This window comes from Chelonia mydas, chromosome 14 (assembly GCF_015237465.2).
Source record: "Chelonia mydas isolate rCheMyd1 chromosome 14, rCheMyd1.pri.v2, whole genome shotgun sequence".
NCBI classification, from domain to species: domain Eukaryota; kingdom Metazoa; phylum Chordata; order Testudines; family Cheloniidae; genus Chelonia; species Chelonia mydas.
In genome coordinates this window covers 27,019,483-27,045,386 of record NC_051254.2, presented here as the reverse complement: position 1 = coordinate 27,045,386, position 25,904 = coordinate 27,019,483, and the positions used below count along the sequence as shown (strand labels likewise).

The 25,904-nt window shown below is 51.9% G+C and overlaps 1 protein-coding gene and 1 long non-coding RNA gene across 2 annotated transcripts in view; one reads left to right on the top strand and one right to left on the bottom strand.

The window, feature by feature from the left end:
• LOC122462998 lies at positions 1-18,422 on the top strand. The gene is made up of 2 exons (XR_006285921.1): positions 1-43; positions 17,957-18,422. It is a non-coding gene; the product is annotated as an uncharacterized LOC122462998 (long non-coding RNA).
• The window catches only part of LOC114018773 (E3 ubiquitin-protein ligase TRIM39), a 26,612-nt gene continuing 18,754 nt past the window's right edge, over positions 18,047-25,904 (bottom strand). The window contains 2 exon segments of the mRNA XM_037914927.2: positions 18,047-19,999; positions 20,001-20,479. Coding sequence (XP_037770855.2) covers positions 19,967-19,999; positions 20,001-20,479 — 512 coding nt within the window. The 3' untranslated portion in view covers positions 18,047-19,966.

Below are 25,904 nucleotides of genomic sequence, written 5' to 3'. Positions count from 1 at the left end.
GGGGAAGGACAGGGAGAGGGCAGGAGAGAAGGAATGGATGGAGGTGGGGAGAAGGGATGGGAGAACAGGGGGCAATGGAGAGAGGGGGACGAATACGAACCAATCTGATGTGTATTGCTGGAAGGCTGGACGGGAGAGCATATCCCCTGCCCCACAGGCAGGAACTGTCGAACCCACCCCAACACTCCCTGGGGATTGAAGTGGGGACCTACAGCGCTTAGCACAAGTCTCTACAGCTGGAGCTAAAGAGTCAGTCTGTGAAGTTCAGAGCTGTAAAAACCCACAAAATAAGGTCTGGATGAAGCATGGTCTGAGGATGCTTCCCTCCCCGCCCCCTCCCCCCCCCAGAGACCAGAGTGAAGCCCTAGCAGTCTGGTTTACTGGGCCCTGCCTCAGCTGGATGTGGTGATTTCTCCGGAGCCCTTCCAGCCCCACATTTCTATCAGTGAGCTCTGGCCTGTCTGAGACTCTCCGGGCCTTGGAGCCTGACCCGGCGCCCCTTGCAGTCAATGGTCAGATTCCCATTGGCCGTTGGATCTGGCCCGCGCACACATCCCATCACCTGTGTATTGCACTCAGGGCCGGTGCAAGGCTATTTTGCGCCCTAGGCGAAACTTCCACCTTGTGCCCCCCCTTCCCCCTCCTTTCCCCTCCCCGCGTACTGCTTCACTACGGTACAAAGTGGCAAGGACAATATCAATATGACAAATTTCAACAACACACGCATATCGGCACGTAAACATACACACTCCAGTACTGAACATACCCACACAATGGACACAACGTATTCACGACGTGATGCAGCAGCACTTGCCAGAGTCTGAGATCTGAAACAACTCCACAGACATCGTGAGCCTCAGTCGACAGCCTCCGAAAACGAGTCAACGTAGCACGATAACCAGCCTGTCAGAACGGGTGACGGCCGCGCGCAATGAGGAAAACGACGTCACACGCACACACATGCGCGCACACACACACATTCTGGGTACCCAGAGCGGGAGGTTTCCATGGTTGGTAACTATAATGCCTCATGGTGCCCGCTTGTCTCTGCATTGACCAGCTGTGACTCCAGGTGAGCACTCCCCATAGAAATCCTGAGACGGGTAAACTGCCCCAAGAAATTTAAAAATGTCCTGGGCCAAATGTAGAATAAGGGGGCAGGCAGGGGTCTCCGAGGCTGCTCGCTATGGGGAGCTGGGGCACCAGCGGGAAGGCTGCGGGGGGCACATGGGGAGGCAGTGGCAGGTACCCAGGTACCCTCAGGCTTTGGGCCAGGAGTCCTGCTCCATCTCCCTAGCGCCTGCCTTCAGCTCCCATCTGGTCTCACCACAGCCCTGCTCCATGAACAGTCCCACCATAGGGGGACGAGCCTGTCCCACCTCATGGGCCCGTGGGGGCTGTGCTCTGCCCCAGAGCAGGCCGGACCCCATGCTCTCTGCCCCGGAGGGGGATGGCCTGGCTCCCCCCAGGGCCGAATTAACTTTTTGTGGGCCCGGGGCCAAACATATTTGTGGGCCCCCCTGGGGAATGAAGAGGCTGGGGCAAGAGCACAGCGGGCAGGGTAGATTTGATTTAAATCATGACTTAAATCACTAGTTAGGAAGACTTGATTTAATCATGGGTTTCTACATAAAAGTGCATTCTTGTTGGTTGTTATAACCTTAATACATATTCTTCACAACTCAGAGACAGATGTAGGTTTCATTTCTAGAAGGCACTCACTATACATTTGTAAACCGTGATTTATTTTGAAAACTTTTCAGATGAGTTTTACAGCTATATCAGAAAATGAATGATTGTTTGGTTATTTCATTTGTCAAAGATAATTGAAGCAGATATTTATGAAGTCATTGGAAGGTGAACTATCTCCAATTCAAGAGGTTAATCATGAATATTTGGAGGATTTTCTTGCCAGGCTGTATTAAGAGGAGAACACTACCAGACAGACATTTAAATTGTTTTATTTAACTAAAACAACAACGTTAAGTATTTTTTTCTTCAACAGCAAACATCATATTTTAATAAAAAAGCATATGTCCATCACTTCTCACATTTATCTCCAGACTTCTTCTCCTTTTCCAGATCTATTCTGCCCCCAACAATCTTCTATTCATTGAACTTTTTGAAACTTTTCACTTTTAAAGAGGGGTAAAGGGTTGACCCTGTGTACACAAATTTGCAGAGGGACAATAGAGTTGAGGTCTGTTATTTCTCACCGCTATACATTATTTATTTATTTAAAAACATTTTTGCTGTTAACAAGCATGTTACCTCTGGAGACACAAATCCACATTTTGAGAACTGCAAAACTAAGCATCTTTGATGGTATCTTCCAGACTGAGCACTGAATCCCATTGGGTAGATAGAAAAATTAACTTAAATAATCTATACAGAAGCCCCTGGAACCCCATAAGATTGGGTCCCTAATCCATGAACTATTAGAACTTATTTACAAAACTTTTCTTAAAGATTTCAATTATATATTGTCTCATACTATAGAATTAGAATTTATAATCCCTATTCCATGATATAATGTATCTTAATTAAAACTATCTTTAGATAGTTTTTTCCCTCAAAAATCCAAGTTAAATTAAAATCTAATTTTTTAATTTTTTTCTTAAAGTCATTGATTTTTATCCACCCTGACAGCTGGGCATGGTGGGGGGGAAGGATTGGTCCCCAGCTGGAGTGAGGCAGGGGCCAGGGGCAAGATGAGCACAGTGGGTCATGGCGGCAGGATTAGTCCCTGCTGACTGGGGCAAGGCATGGGCCGGAGGCAAAAGCACAGCGGGGTGGGAGCTAGGGTTGGTCCTTGGAGCAAGGGAGGGGCCGGGAGTAAACTGCAAGTGCAGCAGGGCTGGGGAGGGGGTAAACAGGATCCCTCCCTCACCCCTGCCCACATAGAGCTGGTACCTACCTTCTCCCTGGTTCTAGCCCATCCTCTTCGTCTCTCTCTGCACCGAGCTGACAGTGCGGGTGCAGGGTCTGGGAGGGAGTTAGGGTGCAGGAGCAGGCTGGGGGTTGGGGTGCAGGGTCTGGCCAGCAGCTAGAATGAGGGAGGGGGCTCAGGGCTGGGACTGGAGGTTGGGGTGTGGAGCACTTCCCTGGGGCAGCTCCCGTTCGGTGCGAGGGGTGCAGGTGGGTATGTGGGGGGCCGGGTTCAGGAGCTCCCATTTGGTGCTCAGGGTGGTGGCGGGGATATGCAGGAGTCAGGGCATGAGGTGGGGGGGGTGGGTATATGTGGGGGTGCAGGAGTCAGGACTGGGGGCTGTGTATGTGTGAGGGGGGTTCAGGAGTCAGGGCATGGGGTGTGGGGGGTGCAGGAGTCAGGGCAGAGGGCTGGGTGTGTGTGAGGAGGTGCATGAGTCAGGGATGGGGTCATGGGGGTGTGTGGGAGGTGCAGGGGTCGGGGCTCGGAGGTATGGGGGGTGCAGGAGTCAGGGCAGAGGGCTGGGTGTGTGTGAGGGGGTGCAGGAGTCAGGGATGGGGTCATGGGGGTGTGGGGGGGGGCAGAGGTCGGGGCTCGGAGGTGTGGGGGGTGCAGGGGTCAGGACAGAGGACTCGGGGGTAGAGGAGTCAGGGCAGAGGGCTGGGGGTGTGGGCTTGGGTCTTGGGGATGCTCCCAGCCCTGAGAGGCTCATGGCAGGGGCCTGGAGGGATATGTCCCAATTCCACCCCTTTCCCCAAGGCCCCGCTCCTGCCTCTTCTCCGCTTCCTCCCTCTCCCTGATGGGTGGCAGGGAGGGAGAGGGAGTGAGGGGGGAGGCGGGAACCCAGCATGCTGGGGGAAGAGGCGGGGGACGGGGGAGCTTGGCGGCCGGCACAGCCTGCCCTGTTGAAGCAGGACAGAGCCCCGGGAGCCGCAGCACCAAGCTTCTGCCCCAGCAGGGGAGAGCAGGGGACGGAGAAGAGCGGCCGCCGGGGCCCCTTCGGAGTGGGGGCCTGGCGCATTAGCTGGCGCCATGGTAAATCTGCTACTGCCCGCGGTGCTGCCCCGCCCACCGCACTGAAAGCTGGGCCCGCCCCGCCCCTCCCTGCCGGTCCGTCCCCTGGCTCCGGGCGCTGTACAGTGGCCAAGCAGCGCCCCTGTTTCTCGGAGAGAAGACAAGTTAAAATGTAAAAAAAAATTGGGAGGCCCCGCTTTTTGGTGCCCCCAAATCTTGGCGCCCTGGGCGATCGCCTAGTTCACCTAAGGGTTGCACCGGCCCTGAGTGCACTGTGCGTTGTTAGGGGCCTCGCGACCCCCTGGGTTATTGTTACAGGGAGACACTGAGCTGAGCTCACAGAGTTCTGTCTTGTCTGTTAAATCTCCTCTGGGCTTCCGCCATCCTGCCGCTGAAAATGAAAATGTCAGAAAGTAACAACAGCCCTGGGGCTGCTCCGAGTGACTCTGCAGAGGCCCTGCGAGTTCTCCTGCTCCCGAGGCTAAGTGCAAACCCCAGCCCAAGCCAGGTGCCAGATAAGCCTCAGGCTGCAGCTTTCAGGTGAATGTGGCACACCCCAGGTAACTGAAGAGGAAGGAGCAGAGGGAAACTAACAATGTGATTTTATCGGCTATTCTTTCATCTGGCCACATTATTCTTTTTCAAGAAAATAGGCTCAGTCCAGTGAGAACAACGGAGAAAAATAGCATTTCAAAATTAAGGGGAAAAGTTATCAAGACACCCTAGTTAATGTCTAGCTCTACCCACCATTCCCAGAGTATTCTAACCACACACTAACCCACAGAAAGCTTCCTACCAACGCTACGAAAAGAAGGATTCTGTGTGGACTCCTCCTGAAGGTCGAAACAGCAGACTGGACTTCTGCATAGAGTGCTTCCGCTGACATGCATGGGCTGAAATTGTGGAAAAGCAGCATCACTTGGCCCATAACCTCAGCCGTGCAGAACACAACGCCATCAACAGTCTCAGGAACAACTCTGACATTATAATCAAAAAGGCTGACAAAGGAGGTGCTGTCGTCATCATGAATAGGTCAGCATATGAACAAATCTCTGACACCACATTCTACAGGCCATTACCCTCTGACCCCACTGAGGATTACCAAAAGAAACTACACCATCTGCTCAAAAAACTCCCTAAAGAAGCACAGGAACAAATTTACACTGACACACCCCTAGAGCCCTGACCAGGGGTATTCTATCTGCTACCCAAAATCCATAATCCTGGGAATCCTGGACACCCCATCATCTCAGGCATTGGCACCCTGACAGCAGGATTGTCTGGCTATGTAATCTCTCTCCTCAGGCCCTACGCTACCAACACTCCCAGCTATCTTCGAGACACCACTGACTTCCTGAGGAAACTACAATCCTTTGGTGATCTTCCTGAAAACACCATCCTGGCCACGATGGATGTAGAAGCCCTCTACACCAACATTCCACACATAGATGGACTACAAGCCGTCAGGAATAGCATCCCCGATACTCTCACGGCAAACCTCGTGGCTGAACTTTGTGACTTTGTCCTCACCCACAACTATTTCAGATTTGGGGACAATTTATACCTTCAAGTCAGTGGGATTGCTATGGGTACCCGCATGGCCCCACAGTATGCCCACATTTTTATGGCTGACTTAGAACAACGTTTCCTCAGCTCTCGTCCCCTAATGCCCCTACTCCACTTGTGCTACATTGATGACATCTTCATCATCTGGACCCGTGGGAAGGAGGCCCTTGAGGAATTCCACCAGGATTTCAACAATTTCCATCCCACCGTCAACCGCAGCCTGAACCAGTCCACACAAGAGATCCACTTCCTAGACACTACAGTGCTAATAAGCGATGGTCACATAAACACCACCCTACTGATTACTATACTGACCTACATGCCTCCAGCTTTCATCCAGACCAAATCACACTGTCATAAATATAAAGGGAAGGGTAAACCCCTGTAAAATCCCTCCTGGCCAGAGGAAATCTCCTCTCACCTGTAAAGGGTTAAGAAGCTAAAGGTAACCTCGCTGGCACCTGACCAAAATGACCAATGAGGAGACAAGATAATTTCAAAAGCTGGGAGGAGGGAGAGAAACAAAGGGTATGTGTGTCTGTCTATATTTTGTCTTTGCCGGGGATAGACCAGGAATGAAGCCTTAGAACTTTTAGTAAGTAATCTAGCTAGGTACGTGTTAGATTATGATTTCTTTAAATGGCTGAGAAAAGAATTGTGCTGAATAGAATAACTATTTCTGTCTGTGTATCTTTTTTGTAACTTAAGGTTTTGCCTAGAGGGGTTCTCTATGTTTTGAATCTAATTACCCTGTAAAGTATTTACCATCCTGATTTTACAGGGGGGATTTTTTTTTATTTCTATTTACTTCTATTTCTATTAAAAGTCTTCTTGTAAGAAAACTGAATGCTTTTTCATTGTTCTCAGAGTCAAGGGTTTGGGTCTGTGGTCACCTATGCAAATTGGTGAGGCTTTTTATCCAACATTTCCCTGGAAAGGGGGGGTGCAAGTGTTGGGAGGATTGTTCATTGTTCTTAAGATCCAAGGGTCTGGGTCTGTAGTCACCTAGGCAAATTGGTGAGGCTTTTTACCAAACCTTGTCCAGGAAGTGGGGTGCAAGGTTTTGGGAAGTATTTTGGGGGGAAAGACGTGTCCAAACAGCTCTTCCCCAGTAACCAGTATTTGTTTGGTGGTGGTAGCGGCCAATCCAAGGACAAAGGGTGGAATATTTTGTACCTTGGGGAAGTTTTGACCTAAGCTGATAAAGATAAGCTTAGGAGGTTTTTTTCATGCAGGTCCCCACATCTGTACCCTAGAGTTCAGAGTGGGGGAGGAACCTTGACATGGTGGCAGAGTGGTGGGATTAACCTGAAATCATTTTGAGATCCAGTTGAGATTTTTTTGAATTAGAAATACAGATTTTAAAAAGAGATTTTTTTTCCTTTGGAAAGGAAGTCCAGAAAGCAGCTTGTTTTTCTCTGCTTTGTGGCCAAGCAGAGACAAAAGGGGATTATCTTTGTGAATTGCAGGTTTTCTTTGCCTGGAGGCAGGGTACTTAACTCCTGCAGGGAAATTCACAGTCTTCCAACCCAGAGTTTTTTGTTTCTCTAAAAGTAAATAGAAGGAGGGGTGTTCTACCCATTTGCCTGGAGACAAAAGTGGCAAGGGTTTTTTTTTTGGATTTTGATTTTTTACAAGGAGCACAAGTTTAAAAAGGAAACTTGGTTTTTCTTTGGGCTGGGTAAACAGGTTTCAAAGTAGCTGGAAGTTTTTGCTTTGATTTGGGCCCAGAGCAGAGACAAGGGAATTGTTTTTTTTTTTTTTTTTTTTTTTTTTTTTTGTAGGCTGACAATCACTATCAGAGAATAGGTATTCTATTCCAGCACAGCAAAATTTTACAGCCAAGTTTTTTTTTGTTTATTTCTAAACCTCGGGTGTAAAGTTAGTTAAAAACAGAGAGGTTAGAATGACAAAATCTGCGGCTCGACTACGGCTGGAATTAGCCAGATTTCAGGCTGAGGAAAGACAAAGGGAACATGAAAGACAGATAGAACTCATGCGGCTGAAGAAGGAGGAGAAGGAACAAGAAAGGGAGGCAGCGAAAGAGGCAGCGAAAGAGGCAGAACAACACCAAGCGGCTGCTCACAGGAGAGCTATGGAAGCAAGGGACAAAGAACTGGAGGAGAAGGAAAAAGAGAGGAAGTATGTGGAGGAGATAGAGAAGATAAAGGCTCAGGAGAATATCCCAACAAACCCTAGCTATCCTTCTCCAAGTACCACTTCCCATCCCAGAAAGTTCCCCACCTACAAAGCAGGCGATGATACTGAGGCCTTCCTAGAAAACTTCGAAAGGGCCTGCCTTGGGTACAACATCTCTACTGACCAATACATGGTAGAGCTGAGGCCGCAGCTCAGTGGACCCTTAGCTGAGGTGGCAGCTGAAATGCCTAAAGAACACATGAACAAGTATGAACTGTTTAAATCCAAGGCGAGAGTCAGAATGGGGATAACACCCGAGCAGTCTCGTCGGAGGTTCAGAGCCCTAAGGTGGAAACCAGATGTGTCATTTACCCGACATGCCTACCACATTGTGAAGCATTGGGAGGCCTGGATATCCGGAGCAAGTGTTGAATCTCCAGTAAATTTGCCCTTCCTAATGCAAATGGAACAATTCTTAGAGGGTGTTCCTGAGGAAATAGAAAGATACATCCTAGATGGGAAGCCCAAAACTGTAATCGAGGCAGGAGAGATTGGAGCCAGATGGGTGGAGGTGGCAGAGAAGAAGAAAACTGGTCGCAGTTGGAGCGGAGACCAGAAGGGACAACCCCAGACCACACCCTATTACCGGGGGCCGCCCAAAGCCCCACCTACCTCCCAAAGAACCCTCCAGACCCCTTATCGTCCCACCACCCCGTTCTCCAGCAACCCTCCTCGCCCCAGTGACCAGTCAGCTGGACGATGTTTTAAATGTAACGAGCTGGGGCATGTAAAGGCCAACTGCCCCAAGAACCCCAACAGATTACAGTTCATTGCACCGGAATCGCACCAGAGGTCCACAGGCCCAGATACCTCCCAGATACCCTTGGAGCGGAGGGAAACTGTGAGTGTGGGCGGGAAGAAGGTCACCGCGTGGAGGGACACCGGAGCACAAGTGTCAGCTATCCATGCTTCCTTAGTGGACCCCAATTTAATCAACCCAGAGATCCAAGTGACGATTCAACCCTTCAAGTCCAACTCTTTCGATTTGCCTACAGCCAAGTTGCCTGTCCAGTACAAGGGCTGGTCCGGAACGTGGACTTTTGCAGTCTATGATGATTATCCCATCCCCATGCTGTTGGGGGAAGACTTGGCCAATCATGTGAAGCAGGCCAAGAGGGTGGGAACGGTCACCCGCAGCCAGGCTAACCAAGCCGTGAGGCCTAGCTCTGTTCCGGAAACTTCTATCAGGACCCGGTCAGAGGTGATGGATCCGGACCCCAGACCAATGTCTGCAACAGCAGTAGTGGATCCAGTCCCAGAGACCCAGACGGAACCAGTCCCAGAACCGGAACCAGCCGAACAACCAACACCAGACCCATTGCCAGCACTGAATCCAGTACTTGCAACCTCAACACCAGAGGGCCCCACCGACCCTGAACCGACAGCAGCCGATAACCCGACACAAGAGGCTCAGCCGGAGCCTGAATCCCAACATAGTTCACCAGCGGAGAGCGGTTCACAGTCAACAGAAACAGCCCCATCCCCTATATCGCTTCCAGAGGGACCAAGCCTAGGTCCACAATCCAATAAGGAACTGATGTCTCCAGCATCAAGGGAACAGTTCCAGACCGAACAGGAAGCAGATGAAAGCCTCCAGAGAGCTTGGACGGCGGCACGGAGCCACCCACCGCCTCTCAGCTCTTCTAATCGATCCAGGTTTGTTGTAGAAAGAGGACTTTTATACAAGGAAACTCTTTCTGGTGGACACCAGGAAGACTGGCATCCTCAGAGACAGTTGGTAGTTCCATCTAAATACCGGGCCAAGCTCTTGAGCTTAGCCCATGATCACCCTAGTGGCCATGCTGGGGTGAACAGGACCAAAGACCGTTTGGGGGGGTCATTCCACTGGGAGGGAATGGGCAAGGATGTTTCTACCTATGTCCAGTCTTGTGAGGTGTGCCAAAGAGTGGGAAAGCCCCAAGACCAGGTCAAAGCCCCTCTCCAGCCACTCCCCATCATTGAAGTTCCATTTCAGCGAGTAGCTGTGGATATTCTGGGTCCTTTTCCGAAAAAGACACCCAGAGGGAAGCAGTACATACTGACTTTCATGGATTTTGCCACCCGATGGCCGGAAGCAGTAGCTCTAAGCAACACCAGGGCTAAAAGTGTGTGCCAGGCACTAGCAGACATTTTTGCCAGGGTAGGTTGGCCCTCCGACATCCTCACAGATGCAGGGACTAATTTCCTGGCAGGAACTATGAAAAACCTTTGGGAAGCTCATGGGGTAAATCACTTGGTTGCCACTCCTTACCACCATCAAACAAATGGCATGGTGGAGAAGTTTAATGGAACTTTGGGGGCCATGATACGTAAATTCGTAAATGAGCACTCCAATGATTGGGACCTAGTGTTGCAGCAGTTGCTCTTTGCCTACAGAGCTGTACCACACCCCAGTTTAGGGTTTTCCCCATTTGAACTTGTATATGGCCGTGAGGTTAAGGGGCCATTGCAGTTGGTGAAGCAGCAATGGGAGGGATTTACACCTTCTCCAGGAACTAACATTCTGGACTTTGTAACCAACCTACAAAACACCCTCCGAACCTCTTTAGCCCTTGCTAAAGAAAACTTACAGGATGCTCAAAAAGAGCAAAAAGCCTGGTATGATAAACATGCCAGAGAGCGTTCCTTCAAAGTAGGGGACCAGGTCATGGTCTTAAAGGCGCTCCAGGCCCATAAAATGGAAGCATCGTGGGAAGGGCCATTCACGGTCCAGGAGCGCCTGGGAGCTGTTAATTATCTCATAGCATTCCCCACCTCCAACCGAAAGCCTAAGGTGTACCATATTAATTCTCTAAAGCCCTTTTATTCCAGAGAATTAAAGGTTTGTCAGTTTACAGCCCAGGGAGGAGACGACGCTGAGTGGCCTGAAGGTGTCTACTACGAAGGGAAATGTGCTGGTGGTGTGGAAGAGGTGAACCTCTCCATGACCCTTGGGCGTATGCAGCGACAGCAGATCCAGGAGCTGTGCACTAGCTACGCGCCAACGTTCTCAGCCACCCCAGGACTGACTGAACGGGCATACCACTCCATTGACACAGGTAATGCTCGCCCAATTAGAGTCCAACCTTACCGGGTGTCTCCTCAAGCTAAAACTGCTATAGAACGGGAGATCCGGGATATGTTACAGATGGGTGTAATCCGCCCCTCTGAAAGTGCATGGGCATCTCCAGTGGTTCTAGTTCCCAAACCAGATGGGGAAATACGTTTTTGCGTGGACTACCGTAAGCTAAATGCTGTAACTCGCCCAGACAACTATCCAATGCCACGCACAGATGAACTATTAGAGAAACTGGGACGGGCCCAGTTCATCTCTACCTTGGACTTAACCAAGGGGTACTGGCAGGTACCGCTAGATGAATCTGCCAAGGAAAGGTCAGCCTTCACCACACATCTCGGGCTGTATGAATTTAATGTACTCCCTTTCGGGCTGCGAAATGCACCCGCCACCTTCCAAAGACTTGTAGATGGTCTCCTAGCAGGATTAGGAGAATATGCAGTCGCCTACCTTGACGATGTGGCCATATTTTCGGATTCCTGGGCAGACCACCTGGAACATCTACAAAAAGTCCTTGAGCGCATAAGGGAGGCAGGACTAACTGTTAAGGCTAAGAAGTGTCAAATAGGCCTAAACAGAGTGACTTACCTTGGACACCAGGTGGGTCAAGGAACTATCAGCCCCCTACAGGCCAAAGTGGATGCTATCCAAAAGTGGCCTGTCCCAAAGTCAAAGAAACAGGTTCAATCCTTCTTAGGCTTGGCCGGTTATTACAGACGATTTGTACCGCACTACAGCCAAATCGCCGCCCCACTGACAGACCTAACCAAAAAGAAACAGCCAAATGCGGTTCAGTGGACCGAAAAGTGTCAGAAGGCCTTTAACAAGCTTAAAGCGACACTCATGTCTGACCCTGTACTAAGGGCCCCAGACTTTGACAAACCGTTCCTAGTAACCACAGATGCGTCCGAGCGTGGTGTGGGAGCAGTTTTAATGCAGAAAGGACCTGATCAAGAATTCCACCCTGTAGTGTTTCTCAGCAAAAAACTGTCTGAGAGGGAAAGCCACTGGTCAGTCACTGAAAAAGAATGTTACGCCATTGTCTACGCTCTGGAAAAGCTACGCCCATATGTTTGGGGACGGCGTTTCCACCTGCAAACCGACCATGCTGCACTGAAGTGGCTTCACACGGTCAAAGAAAATAGCAAAAAACTTCTTCGGTGGAGTTTAGCTCTCCAAGATTTTGATTTTGACATCCAACACATCTCAGGAGCTTCTAACAAAGTGGCTGATGCACTCTCCCGTGAAAGTTTCCCAGAATCAACTGGTTAAAATCGTCCTTGAGATGTAGAAAATATTGTTAGTCTTTATGTACTTGGTAGTATATTTAGAGATGCATGTGTCTTATTAACTCTGTTTTTCCTAGAGCTCCAGGAAGAAATCCCAGCCAGTGTTTCACCCTAGCTGAGATTTGGGGGGCGTGTCATAAATATAAAGGGAAGGGTAAACCCCTGTAAAATCCCTCCTGGCCAGAGGAAATCTCCTCTCACCTGTAAAGGGTTAAGAAGCTAAAGGTAACCTCGCTGGCACCTGACCAAAATGACCAATGAGGAGACAAGATAATTTCAAAAGCTGGGAGGAGGGAGAGAAACAAAGGGTATGTGTGTCTGTCTATATTTTGTCTTTGCCGGGGATAGACCAGGAATGAAGCCTTAGAACTTTTAGTAAGTAATCTAGCTAGGTACGTGTTAGATTATGATTTCTTTAAATGGCTGAGAAAAGAATTGTGCTGAATAGAATAACTATTTCTGTCTGTGTATCTTTTTTGTAACTTAAGGTTTTGCCTAGAGGGGTTCTCTATGTTTTGAATCTAATTACCCTGTAAAGTATTTACCATCCTGATTTTACAGGGGGGATTTTTTTTTATTTCTATTTACTTCTATTTCTATTAAAAGTCTTCTTGTAAGAAAACTGAATGCTTTTTCATTGTTCTCAGAGTCAAGGGTTTGGGTCTGTGGTCACCTATGCAAATTGGTGAGGCTTTTTATCCAACATTTCCCTGGAAAGGGGGGGTGCAAGTGTTGGGAGGATTGTTCATTGTTCTTAAGATCCAAGGGTCTGGGTCTGTAGTCACCTAGGCAAATTGGTGAGGCTTTTTACCAAACCTTGTCCAGGAAGTGGGGTGCAAGGTTTTGGGAAGTATTTTGGGGGGAAAGACGTGTCCAAACAGCTCTTCCCCAGTAACCAGTATTTGTTTGGTGGTGGTAGCGGCCAATCCAAGGACAAAGGGTGGAATATTTTGTACCTTGGGGAAGTTTTGACCTAAGCTGATAAAGATAAGCTTAGGAGGTTTTTTTCATGCAGGTCCCCACATCTGTACCCTAGAGTTCAGAGTGGGGGAGGAACCTTGACACACACGATCCATTTTTTACAGCCAAGTTCTAAGATACAACCGCATTTTCTCCAATCCCTCAGACAGTGACAAACACTTACAGGATCTCTATCCAGCATTCTTAAAACTATAATACTCACCTGTTGAAGCGAAGAAACAGATTGACAGAGCCAGAAGGGTACCCAGAAGTCACCTACTACAAGACAGGCCCAACAAAGAAAGTAACAGAACGCCACTAGCCATCACCTACAGCCCCCAACAAAAAGCTCTCCAGCACATCATCAATGATCTGCAACCTATCCTGAAGGACGATCCCTCACTCTCACAGACTTTGGGAGACAGGCCAGTCCTCACTTACAGACAGCCCCCTCAGCCTAAAGCAAATACTCACCAGCAACTACACACCACACAACAAAAACACTAACCCAGGAACCAAACCCTGCAACGCACCCCGGTGCAAACTCTGTCCACATATCTATTCAAGGGACACCATTATAGGACCTAACCACAGCAGCCACACCATCAAGGGCTTGTTCACCTGCACATCTACCAATGTGATATATGCCATCATGTGTCAGCCATGCCCCTCAGCCATGGGGGGGAGGGATGGCTCAGTGGTTTGAGCATTGGCCTGCTAAACCCAGGCTTGTGAGTTCAATCCTTGAGGGGGCCATTTCGGGATCTGGGGCAAAATTTGGGGATTGGTCCTGCATTGAGCAGGGGGTTGGACTAGATGACCTCCTGAGGTCCCTTCCAACCCTGATATTCTATGATTCTATGTACATTGGCCAAACCGGACAGCCTCTACGCAAAAGAATAAATGGACACAAATCTGACATCAGGAATTATAACATTCAAAAACCAGTCAGAGAACACTTCAATCTCTCTGGTCACTCAATAACAGACCTAAAAGTGGCAATTTTTCAACAAAAAAACTTCCAAAACAGACTCCAACATGAAACTATATAACTGGAATTAATTTGCAAACTGGACACCATCACATTACCCCTGAATAAAGACTGAATTAGGGCTGGTTGGGTCCTTACAAAACCTAAACATAATTTTCCTCATACTAATTTCCCCCTACTGTTACTCACACTTTCTTGTCAACTGTTTGAAATGGGCCACTCTCATTAACACAACAAAAGTGATGTTTCCTCCCTTTGTATCCTACTGTTAGTTGAATTGTCTCGTTAGACTGACCTCACACTTGGAAGGCAACTCCTAACTTTTCCTGTATTTATACCTGCTCCTCTATTATCCACATCATTGAACCATTATCTGACAGACGGGCCCTGAGCCAGGGCACCAGCGACGTGGAGCCTGTGTGCCCCAGAACACACTGACCGGGAACAGTCATTAAACACCCCGCTGCCTGTGCTGACCGAGCTCAGGGGATCTGAGACGCTTCAGGTGCGGCTCTGAAGGGAGTTCCAGGGTAAGGTGCATAACTCCCTGCTCCGCTACAGACTCCCTGTGTGGCCTTAGGCAAGTCACTTAGGCCCAGAGTTTCCAAGGTGTTTTAGTGTCTCAAGATGCAGATAGGTGTCTAGTGGAATTTTCAAAGATGCCTGGGCACTTAGCTTCCAATGGGAGTTAGGCACCTAGGTGCTTTTGAAAATCCCACTAGATGCCAACTACATCTTTAGGTGACTACAGACATTCCAAACTTTGCCCCTGAGTCTCTGTGCCAGATTTGCAAAGCTATTTAGGCTCCTAAAGATGCAGACTGGAGCCTGGTGGGACTTTCAAAAGTGCCTGCGTGAGTTAGGTGCCTGAGTCCCCATGAATTCCCTTTAGCTCCTGCCCCTTCTGCAGTCATCCCATGCATATTCCATCGACGGCGCTTGCTGGCAGGAATGTCCATGCAAACAAAGGATTTCTACTAAATGTTATAAAATATTCCTGGGAAGCAATGTCTGAACATTTAGGCCCTGACCCAACAAGGTCCTTAAGTATGTGTAGAACTTTCATCAGGCAAGGAACCCCACCAAAGCATGAATCCCAAATATTTGCACCAAAACCTTGTTTCTAAGAGTTAAATTCAGCCAATCAAGAAACAGAAACAATCCCATGTGACCTGTGTGTCCAATCATAACTGACTCCACAGAAATCAATGTATTTGACAAATGTATTTGAACAAATAAATGTGAGAAAATTGTGATCAGTTTGTGGGCAGCTGACAAAGGGGAACAGAAGCTGAGCTCACTGGACACGTCACATTCTGCACATGATTTCCCCAGCTCTGCTTTCAGCCTTTCTGTTCTCCCCTGGCCGCTGCCTCACCCGGTCTTGGTCTCTTGCCTTTTATTTATGCCTTTGCTCTGCCTGAAGAATTACTGGTGTTACTATTATTCTGTATTATTTCTGTAGCCCCCTCAGTGCGCTGGGCATGTTGTATGGTCCCTGCCCTGGGTGCTTCTAAGCCGGGCTGGGCTCAGGGGCTCACTGATGGGTGTATGGAAGGAGAAGTCTGCAGGCCCAGGGCAATAGGTCAGGGTGGGCGTCCAGGCATGGAGGCAGGTGCAAAGTTAAAAGCATATAGGGTGGGGTATAGGCTAGGTGAGAGGCTGAGGTGGGGAGAGGGTTGAAGAGCTTCCTGGGCTCCCAGGTCCCATTCGCCCATCCTGGGCCCCTCGCTCACACAACCCTGGGGCTGGGCTCTCCCTCCCCTTCCCCTGGCCCAGCTACCGACTGCGCTTCCCCAGCTCTCCCCACTCCCTGTCCCCACTCCTCCCTCCATCGCGCTGGAACCAGTTTCCCTGACACAGCTAAGTTGGCAGCACAAAGCAGCCCGTTCAGCAGGGCCTGGCGCTCTCACTCTTGGCCCCTGTGGCTGTTTCACTCCTTGCCGTGGACAATGAGTCCCTCGGGCAGTAAATGCCGGGACATTCCCTGTTGCTCACTGGCCCCATCGCACTCACTGGGATCCTGGGCTCGGCTTGTCTTTGGGAGTCAGACCATGCAGTTATTGGTCCTGAGGGGACCTGGGAATCCCCCCAAGACAGGCCTGGAGCCGACCCCACTGGGCTTCTCTGAGAGGCTGTGGGGGAGGCTTTAAAATGAGAGGACTTAGGTCTCCTCCCCTAGAACATTCTGCAATTTTCTGAATTTGACACAATAATAAAAAAAAGTTGAGGCCAAAAATTGTAAGTGCCCAGGTGGGACCCTATGTGGGGGAAGCAGCCTGTGGTGAGCTGGCCGAGTGATTCTGGGGGAAATTTCAAAGGTGCCTGGGCGCCTCGCTTCCAATGGGAGTTAGGAACCTAAGTGCTTTTGAAAATCCCACGAGATGCAAAGCTACATCTTTAGGTGTCTACAGACCTTCTAAAATCTGCTCCTTAGTTTCTGTGCCACATTTGCAAAGTTATTTAGGCTCCTAAAGATGCAGAGTGGAGCCGAGTGGGACGTTCACACCTGCCTTGTAAGCCGATATATATTTTTTTAAAATAATGTAAAAGTGGACTGGAAACAGGAAGCCTTTAACAGTTTCCCTCTATTCCACAATATCACTGTCATAAGAAATATGTATTTAACTAAGAATATCAACTTTATTCATACTCTTTTGAATAGAGAAACAACCCAGCACTCTTGGATCAATAGCCCTCAAAAGCACATACTTTCTAAAATTAAAACAAAATGTCGCCCCTTCTTTTGCGATGTTCTTCAGGAGGCAGCAAATACTTTTCGTTGTTGTCCAGTGGGGGATGGGGCTGCCCCTTGCCCAGCCTGGGGCAGGAGTGGTAACTGCGGAGCGGGGGCGGGGGGTGGAGGGCAGGGTGTCACGACACTCACCCAAGCCCCAGCTGCTCAGGTCCAGGAACCCCCTCGCCTCCCTTGTGGTGGGTGACAGAAGGTGGGGGGGCTGCGGTCACGTGTGCACCTCCTCCCCTGCTGCTGCCCCTCACCGTAGCATCACTGGGGGTGGGGGATGGGGCATCTCCTTGCCAAGCGTGGGGCAGGAGGGGTGACTGCGGGCGGGGGCACGAGTACAACACAGACCCATGCCCCAGCTTCTCAGGTCCAGACTCCCGGAAGCCTCCTCGGCGTTGGAGTCGGCTCCCAGTAGGTGCTGGGGGGGGGCTGCCATCACATGTGCACCTCCTCCTCTCCCCCCTCCGCAGGCGCAGCGGCCACCTCAGCCTGCCGCCCACGCCGGTCCCTGTGTTGTAGCCAGCAGCGGCCGGTGAGGGAGCACTGCGTGGAGCAGCTGGCGGGGCCGGGGGCGCTCCAGGGGAGGCCCATGGGGGCAGCAGGTGGGGCCGGGGCAGAGACCCGGCCCCAAACATTGGTGGACCCTGGCTCCCAGGCCCTGAATAGTGCTGGAGCACGAGCACCACGGGCCCATATAACTCGCCGACCCTGCAAGGTGCATTTATGCAAGTTCTCAGTTGCAGAAATTTGTCCTGTATTTATTTACTTCTGAAAAACACCAAAAGTTAGATTCTGACTGTGTGGAGACATCAACTGTTATAGAAACCACATTATAATGTTTACTTTGCTTACTATAGATGGGATTATAATAAAAATGTCATAGGAAAGATCCAAATGAGAACTCTAGCCTGTGTTCTTGCACATAGGTTGTTAAAACTTGGGAATTGCTGAGAGCAGATTTAATCAGGCGATATCTAGTACCCCAGAAGCAATACCAGTATGTACTGAGAGCTACAGATGATTTTTCAAAATGGGTAGAAGAATTTCCACTTAGAACTATGAAAGCACATGAGGTGGAGAAGAAGACATGTGAAATTATATATGAACATGGCTCTCCAGAGCAGATACTGGCAGATCTAGGTTCTGAATTGAATAACGAGGTAACAGTTTACATTTGGTGTTATTTTCACTAGATGGTCAATTACAGAATCATGGCCGGGTGACACATAGCTTCAGCAGACCATGCCATCAAGACAGCAGCAGACTGAATAAAACCACAAATGAATCCATCACAAGATAATGTTAGGGTATTTATTTTCAAATAATCAACGTAAATTTAGGGCACTCTGCCATGGATGGCATACTGTGAATAAATCTTCAAAACTGAATGATTACATTGAAAATGTTCATAACACATCACGTTTAAAACAAAAAGTAGTCCTAGCAATGCCATGTGATGTGCCTCCCATCACACTCTGCTCAGCCAGCTCTTCAAGATATTAGGTTCAATCGCTAACATCAAGGAATTGGACCAATCGGTCACTATTTTTACAGAGCATTCCAGAAGGTGGTGGACAGAACCCAGAGGAATTGTGATGAATTTCCTGGAGCAACTTTCTTTTCTTTGTACTCTAAACCTCACATGACAACAAAAATAGCACCCTTTCGACTGATTTATGGCCGAGAAGAAAGGTCTTCCAATAAAACTTCACCAAATTTCATGTTATGTGTCATTAAGCGCCAGCATCTTTACTACAATTAAGTTAATTTGTGATGATTCAGTAAAGGAATACAACCCCTTCTCTATTTCTTTCTCAAACTGCATTTGTTGTGTCCTTAGAACCAAGAACATGGAAAGCCTGGCAGTACTCTGAAATCAACAGTGGACACTGACAGTACATTCCCTGCAAATAATATTTCTAAAGAAAAATAAACCACAAAAATGAGATTATAGAAGACGTTTTTGTATTTCGCAGGGGTAGGCAACCTATGGCATGTGTGCCAAAGGCGGCATGCGAGCTGATTTTCAGTGGTACTCACACTGCCCGGGTCCTGGCCACCGGTCTGGGGGGCTCTGCATTTTAATTTAATTGTAAATGAAGCTTCTTAAACATTTTAAAAACCTTATTTACTTTACATACAACAATAGTTTAGTTATATATTATTGACTTATAGAAAGAGACCTCCTAAAAACGTTAAAATGTATGACTGGCACTCAAAACCTTACATTAGAGTGACTAAATGAAGACTCGACACACCGCTTCTGAACGGTTGCCGACCCCTGGTATCTAAGAATACAGCATTTGAGGTTGGGGACCATGTTTTGTGAGGAAAAGCAAGGAAGGGTCATATCTTGATTACCGATTATATGCAGCTAGAAAGTGAATTAATGCTGACAGAACTTCAAAGAATATTATATAATCTTGTATGAGTTAATTTAAATATATTGCTTAATTAATTCTATCATTTTTAAGCTATTAATTTTCAAAGGAGTAGTGCAGGAGGTGGGTGTATGTGCCCTGCCTTCCCGAGAGAACCAGTCAAGACAATAAAGAGGGGGGGAGAGAGAGAGAGAGCAGCTGCTCATGTGTGTAGTTGTGATGTTTATGACACACGTACATTGTAATTGAACAACCCTGTCTGATAATTTAATAGTTTATTTTGTGAAGACAAATATTTTGGATTTCTTGAAATTCCACTGTTGAGATACAAATGACATTATTTAGAGAAGTTAAACTTCAATATAGATTTGAGGGAAGAATCAAAAGATAAATGTAAATAATTCCATTTCTAAAAATATGTTTAGTTGCTTGTTTCTGAAATACTGTTGAAATGTAAATTGAAATATACTTGTATTTACACCTTGTTACGATAATATTTTCTAAATTAGAATAATCTTTTGTCCTTCCCATTTTACATTGAGATTTCACAGGGGTAGAAAATTCTGGCAGGAGTGAATGACCCCATCGCTCACCATCTGCTACCCCTGGGGCAGGGGACGGGGCAAGGTGAGGGCTGGGGGTTGCCAGGTGTCTGGTTTTTCACTGGACCCTCCAGTGGAAAAGGGAAACTGGCAGCGTTTGGGCAGCACAAAAACTCCAGTAGCTGCAGTAACCGGCCCCCACCACAGAGGAGCAGCAGTGCTGGGGGGGCCAGTCTGAGCCGCGGGCTCAGGGACCGAGATTCCCCCCGGCTGGAGCCAGGACCGGGCAGATGATCAGGGGAGCCGTGTTTGTACCCCCACTGTGGAGACCAGGATGGAAATAAGGGCGGAGCATCTCTAAGAAGGTGCCAGTGAACGTGAAGAGATGGGACCTGTCAGTCACATTGTAAAACGAGACCTTGCCCGCCGCATAGTCCAGGAAAATCCCCACCCGGCCGGGCCGGACGCTCACGGGGATGGGGGTCGAGGGGGAGGTGAAGGCCTCGTATTTCCCGTCCTCCAGCCGCAGGACCCAGTATCCATGCTCAGGTGTGAGTATGACCTCCCCCTTCCTGCACACAGATTGGCTGCAAATCCCCAGGTCCCACTCAGTCTTGTCTTCCACCCCCACCTCCCAGTAACACCTCCCGCCCGCGACCATGTCAGCGCCCAGGACACAGGCACAAGGATCAAATCTCTCACGGTTGTCGGGCAGATCCTGGCATGTGTCTCCGTGTCTCACACGTTTCTGATCCTCAGACAGGACGAGCCAGGGATTTGCCGTGTCTGGATCCAGAGTCAGGTCCACTGGGGAGAGAGTCACAGAGTCAGGGCCGGGGGCAGGGGCTGGTCACTGGGATCGAAGCAAAATTAACCTGCGTCCCCGTTAATCGCTGGGGGGGGTGTTGCTTAAGGGGAGTCAGGGCCCCTCTGCCTGTGAGGAGACAATGGGGGGAAAGGGCAGGAGGAGCTGGGGAGGGGTGGGAAGGTGTCAGTGGGGGAGGGGGGAGGGGGGAGGCTGATGCTGGGAGAGGGAAGGGGAGGGGTAGGTGACAGGAGCAGAGGGGGGAGGGGTAGGGGGTGGGGCAGGTTACAGGAGTAGAGGGGGGAGGGGTAGAGGGGTGGGGCAGGCACAAGGGCAATGAGGGGACAAGGGAAGGAGCAGGCACCATAAGAAGAGAGGGGGGTGAAGGGCAGGATCCTGGGGGCTGCAGGGGGTGGGGGGAGGGGTGGGCTCCATGGGAGAAGAAGGGGATGGACCCCAGGGGGTTGCGGGGGCCAAGGGAAGGGGCGGGCACCAGGGGGCAGAGGGGTGTGAGGGAATGGGGGAGCTCCAATGGGGAAGGGGAAATCAAGGGGAGGGTGAGCTGCCAGGGGGTGAGATGATGAGGAGTGGGGAGGTGGAACCATGGGGGGTAGCGAATGGGCAGGCACTGGTGCCAGGGGGCAGAATGGGTGGTGAGGGAGCAGGTGAGCCGAAGGGGGGCAGAGAGAGGGGTGTGGAGAAGGGCAGGATCTAGGGGGGCAGAGGAGTGTGAAGGGAGATGTGGGCACCAGGGGGGCAGAGGGAGGATGAAGGGAGGGGTGGAACCCAGAGATTAGGAGAGGGGGAGGTGAGGGGCAGGCCAGTGCTGAGGTGAGGGGAAGGGCAGAGACCAGGGGTCCAAAGGGGGGCAAGGGAAGGGACTTGCACCAGGTGGGCAGAGGGGGCAAAGGAAATGGCAGGCACCAGGGAGGCAGATGGGGCAAGGGTAGAGCTGGGACTTGGGGCAGAGGAGGAGCTGGCACCAGGGGACTAGAGGGGTGGTGAGGGGTGCAGGTGTCATGGAGCCAGAGGGCGAGGGGAGGGGCAGAGGTGAGAAATAAAGAGAAGGTGGCATGGATGATGGTGGGAGAGGGGCGAGAGGAGAGTGAGGTCAGTGAGCAGAGGGTGGTGAGGGGGTAGGCACCAGGGAGGAAGGGGACAAGGGGAGGGTCAGGTGTTTGGGGCGGGCAGGGGGAAGGAGGGAAGGGGTCGGCACCAGAAGGGTGCAGGGGGTAAGGGAAAGGGTAGGTGCCAGGGGGATTGAGGGGGTTGAGCAGAAGGGCAGACACAGGGAGGGCAGAGGAGGGGAGGGACAAGCACCAGGGGGCAGAGAGGGGCGAGGAGAGAGGCAGGGGCAGGTGGGTAGAGGGAGGTGTTAGGAGACGGCATTGGGGAGAGGCAGGTGCCAGGGGGTCAGAGTGGGGTTAGAGGAGGGGTGGGCACAGGGGGGTGAGGGAAGGGGTGCGTGCCAGGGGTCAGAAAGGGTGGGGAGAGAGGCAGGTGCCAGGAGGGCTGAGGGGAGTTAGAAGGGCAGAAGCCAGGACAGCAGAAGAGGGTGAGGGGTGGGATGGCCATCAGGGGGTAGAGGGGGTGAGGGCAGTGGCAGGCACCAGGGAAGCAGATGGGAGTGAGGGAAGGGGTGGGAGACATGGCAGCAGAGGAGGGAAAAGGGAGAGGTGGATGCCAGGACATAGCGGGGGTGTGAAGTGATGGGTGGGCTCCAGGGTGCAGAGGATGTTTGGGGAAGAGGGGAAGGTGCCAGGAGGGGAAGGGAGGGGGGTTTCCGGTGGGGTAGAGGTGGGTGGAAGGGAGGGGCACATGCCAGGGAGGCAAAGTGGGGGACAGAGCGGCCTGGGGAAGCAGAAAGTGGGTGGGAAGAAGGGGAGGGGCGAGGAGGAGGGGTCAGAATAGACACAGGGTCCAGGTGGGCACAGGGGTGAGAAAAGGGGAAGGGAGGGGCAGGAGCCAGAGGGGTGAGGGAGAGGCAAGCCCCAGGGAATCTCTCTTGCTTTGGGGTCATGTGTGGTTGGTTTCTCGCTAAGAGCAGGTTGGAGCTGGCCCCACACACACTGGGGGTGCAGCCCTGCCCCAAGGGGCGCAGCTGGGACTCTCCATGCTGGCGGGACCCACGGGGACCACCTTCCAGCCAGGCAAACCCCACAGCCAGCCCCTCCCCTCTCCTGGCCCAGCCCGTCCGCCATGGGGCAGTGCTCTGGGTTGGGCTCACTGGGGCGGCAGGGCAGTGGAGGATTCTGGGGCGGGGGGTAAATACGTACTAATAGACTGTTGCTAATGAGGCCAGGGCGGTGGGGAGGGGAGGGGGCATTTCCCCACTTACTGCCCCCTCCCTCTGGGGGAAGCTGCACCAGGCGTCAGTCCCAGTTCACATCCGCACAGCAAGTCTGCCCTGGGGGTTTCCACCGGTGCAAGGAAACCCCGGCAGACATGGCCTGAGACACTGGTGTGCCAGGGGCCATAACCCTTCCCGTCACTGGGGTTATGGATCAATAATTACAGGGTGACTGGAGCAGGGGGGCTGGACTCTGGGTCTCCCAGGTCAGGGCCTGACACCCTGGGCTGCAGAGTCAGTCTCACTCCCACGCTCTGGCCAGTTCCCAGAGCAGTGTTTAGACACAGGGGGACGTCATCAGACCCCCAGAGCCCAGCAGTTCAAGCCCTCATGGCGTCCCACGGGGGGATGGAACCGGGGGCTCCCCGCTGAGGGCCCAGCCACGGGGCTAAAGGCTGGAAGGGAAGCGGCGGCACCTTTCTGTTAATCGTCAGCAAAGTCGACATGGATTCGCGAATAGTTTCTGTCGACCCGAAATATAATTTTGCAGCAAATAAACTGTTTGCTCCCAAAATTACACCCAGCAACTGAGGAGCCCAAATCCCAGTGACTTGCAGTGAGTGACTATCAACATCCCCAGACACGCACAGTTACGGGCAGGTCAGACTCAGGACATCAGCTGTGAAACACTCCAGAGCTGCTATTTAATTTGCCCTGGGTAAAAAATTCCCCCTGAGCCCCTGATCTCACCCCCAAAATGAGGCTGAAAATGGAGACCCCCACAAATCAGCCTGAACTCTGCCCAGAGCGATTGTCCCATGGACGATGCTAGCGGCACAGACCCTCTGCAGCTGCACCTGGGCGTCTCCCAGAGCAGATAATGGTCACAGAGACCATCCCAGAGCCCCAGGGGCTCCGGTGTCTCCATCTAACCACTGCGCCAGCCACCCCCCTCGCTCTCATTAACCAGCCCTGGATCAGACGTGCTGGGAGCTTTCAGACCCAGACTCTGGACACACTCTGGGTTCATGTACACAGCCCGCGGCAGCGAGTCTCCGAACAGAGTGGACAGATTCAGGCTTGTGGGGCTCCTCTTTGGCACTAAAAATAGCCGCCTAGACGTTCAGGCTCAGGCTGGAGCTCAGGCTCTGAAGCCCAGCGTGGAGCCAGGTCTGCCCCTCACAGCGCAAGCGGGGAGATTGTCTGTGTCCACGTCCCCTTACCCCATTCCTGGGACAGGGAACAGCAGCCCCAGGGACCCTCCCTTCACCCCCAGGGCAGGGGAGCAAGAGCCCTTGGCCTCCTGGGCAGTGGGGCCTCCCAGCACTGATTCCTGGGTCAGTGAGAAAGTGTCTCCACCTGGAGAGCTCTGTGCACCTGGCAAATACACAGATGTGCCCATGGATCAGGATCCGGGATGGTCCTCTCCCCAGGAGTGATGGAAACTCCCTAAAAGTAGAGAGGCCACCAGAGCCGGAACCATGGCCCCGCCCTCCCGTGTGGGTCCTTCTCCGGGAGCTCCTGCCCCCTCACCACCCCTTCTCCCCGAACCCCTGCCCTCACACAGCCCCTTCTCCCCGAGCCACGGCCCTCACACTGCCTCTTCTCAAGACCCCGCCCCCACACCGCCCCTTCTCCCCAAGACTCCACCCCTGCACCGCCTCTTCCCCCGCAACACCCTGCCCCCATGGTCGCTCCTCTCTGCCCCCTCCCGCCCCCCATCATTCGCCCTTACAGCTGGTAAAAAGTGGGAGACCTAACCATCCTATCAGTAAAAGTGATGGGGCCATGGTCTCCTAGCCCCTCTCTTCCAGTGTCATTTATTCACCCCCCCCAACCTCGGGAGGAGCGGGGGTCTTGGGGCAGTGTCAGTGAGTTCCGTGCTGGGGGTACAAGTGAGGTGTACACCCCTCTTGCTGGAGCTCTGGATACCGAGGGTACGAGGGTGTCACAGCGGCCATGTGAGCCCCGCACTGTCCTGCCAAAGGCTCAGCCCTGACACTTGCTGGAGCCTCTCCCTGGGGAGGAACCATCCCTGCGGCCCCTTCAGGCCTTGGCCTCCCTGCGGAGGTGGCCAGTCAGGCTGCCGTTGACGAAAATTATGACATGAGCTCCTGTTCGCTGGGAGCCGGACTCTGAGCCTGGACTGGGATCAGTGACTGGGGAGTGAAAGGCCCCAGCTCCCTCACTGCCCCCCTGAGCCAGCCCAGCGCCCTCAGCCATTCAGTGCGATAACAGCGATGCTCACACCTGGTGACACCCCCAGTGCCGGCAGCGGGCAGGGCGAGGGCCTGTCCAAGGAACAATGGGTGCGAGCTGCAGCAAGGGAGACTGAGGCTGGAGATGAGGAAACACTTTCTAAGTCTCAGGGCAGTGAAGCTCTGGACCTGATCCAAGGGAGGCTGCGGGATCCCCGTCACTGGAGGTTTGTAAGAACAGATTGGACAAACCCCTGCCAGCGATGGTCTAGGCCCTGCCCCAGCACCAGGGGCTGGGCGAGGTGACCTCTCCAGGTCCCTTCCAGCCCTGCAGTGCCACGAGTCTAGGTTACAGCTATTCCTGGGGTGTGGTGTGTGGCACGTGGCAGAGTTAACACTGTTAGTGACCATAGCAGCTCAGCGTCCCTGCCAGGGGCCTGGGCTGGCATGTGGCTGCCTGTACCCAGCTCAGCAGGGTGTTACTGGGCCATGTGGACAGGACCTAGGGTTAATACCTGTCCCCAAGGTTGCCAGGCGTCCGTCCTTCACCACAAACCCCTCATCCCCAGCCCCACCCCAGAGCCTGCACCCCCAGCTGGAGTCCTCACCACCCCTGCACACAACACCCTGCCCCAGCCCAGAGCCCTCTCCCACACCTTGAACCCCTCATTTCTGGCCCCACCTGGAGCCCACACCCCCAGCCCAGAGCCCATACCCCCCTGCACCCCAAACCCCTCATCTCTGGCCCCACCCCAGAGTCCACACCGCCAGCCGGAGCCCTCATCCCCCTCCCACACCCCAACCCCCTGCCCCAGCCCGGTGAAAGTGAGTGAGGGTGGGGGAGAGTGAGCGATGGCGGGAGAGGGGACAGAGTGAGCGAGGGCGGGGCCCCGGAGAGGGGGAAGGGCAGAGCCTCAGGGCCGCGGCAGGGAAGGGGTA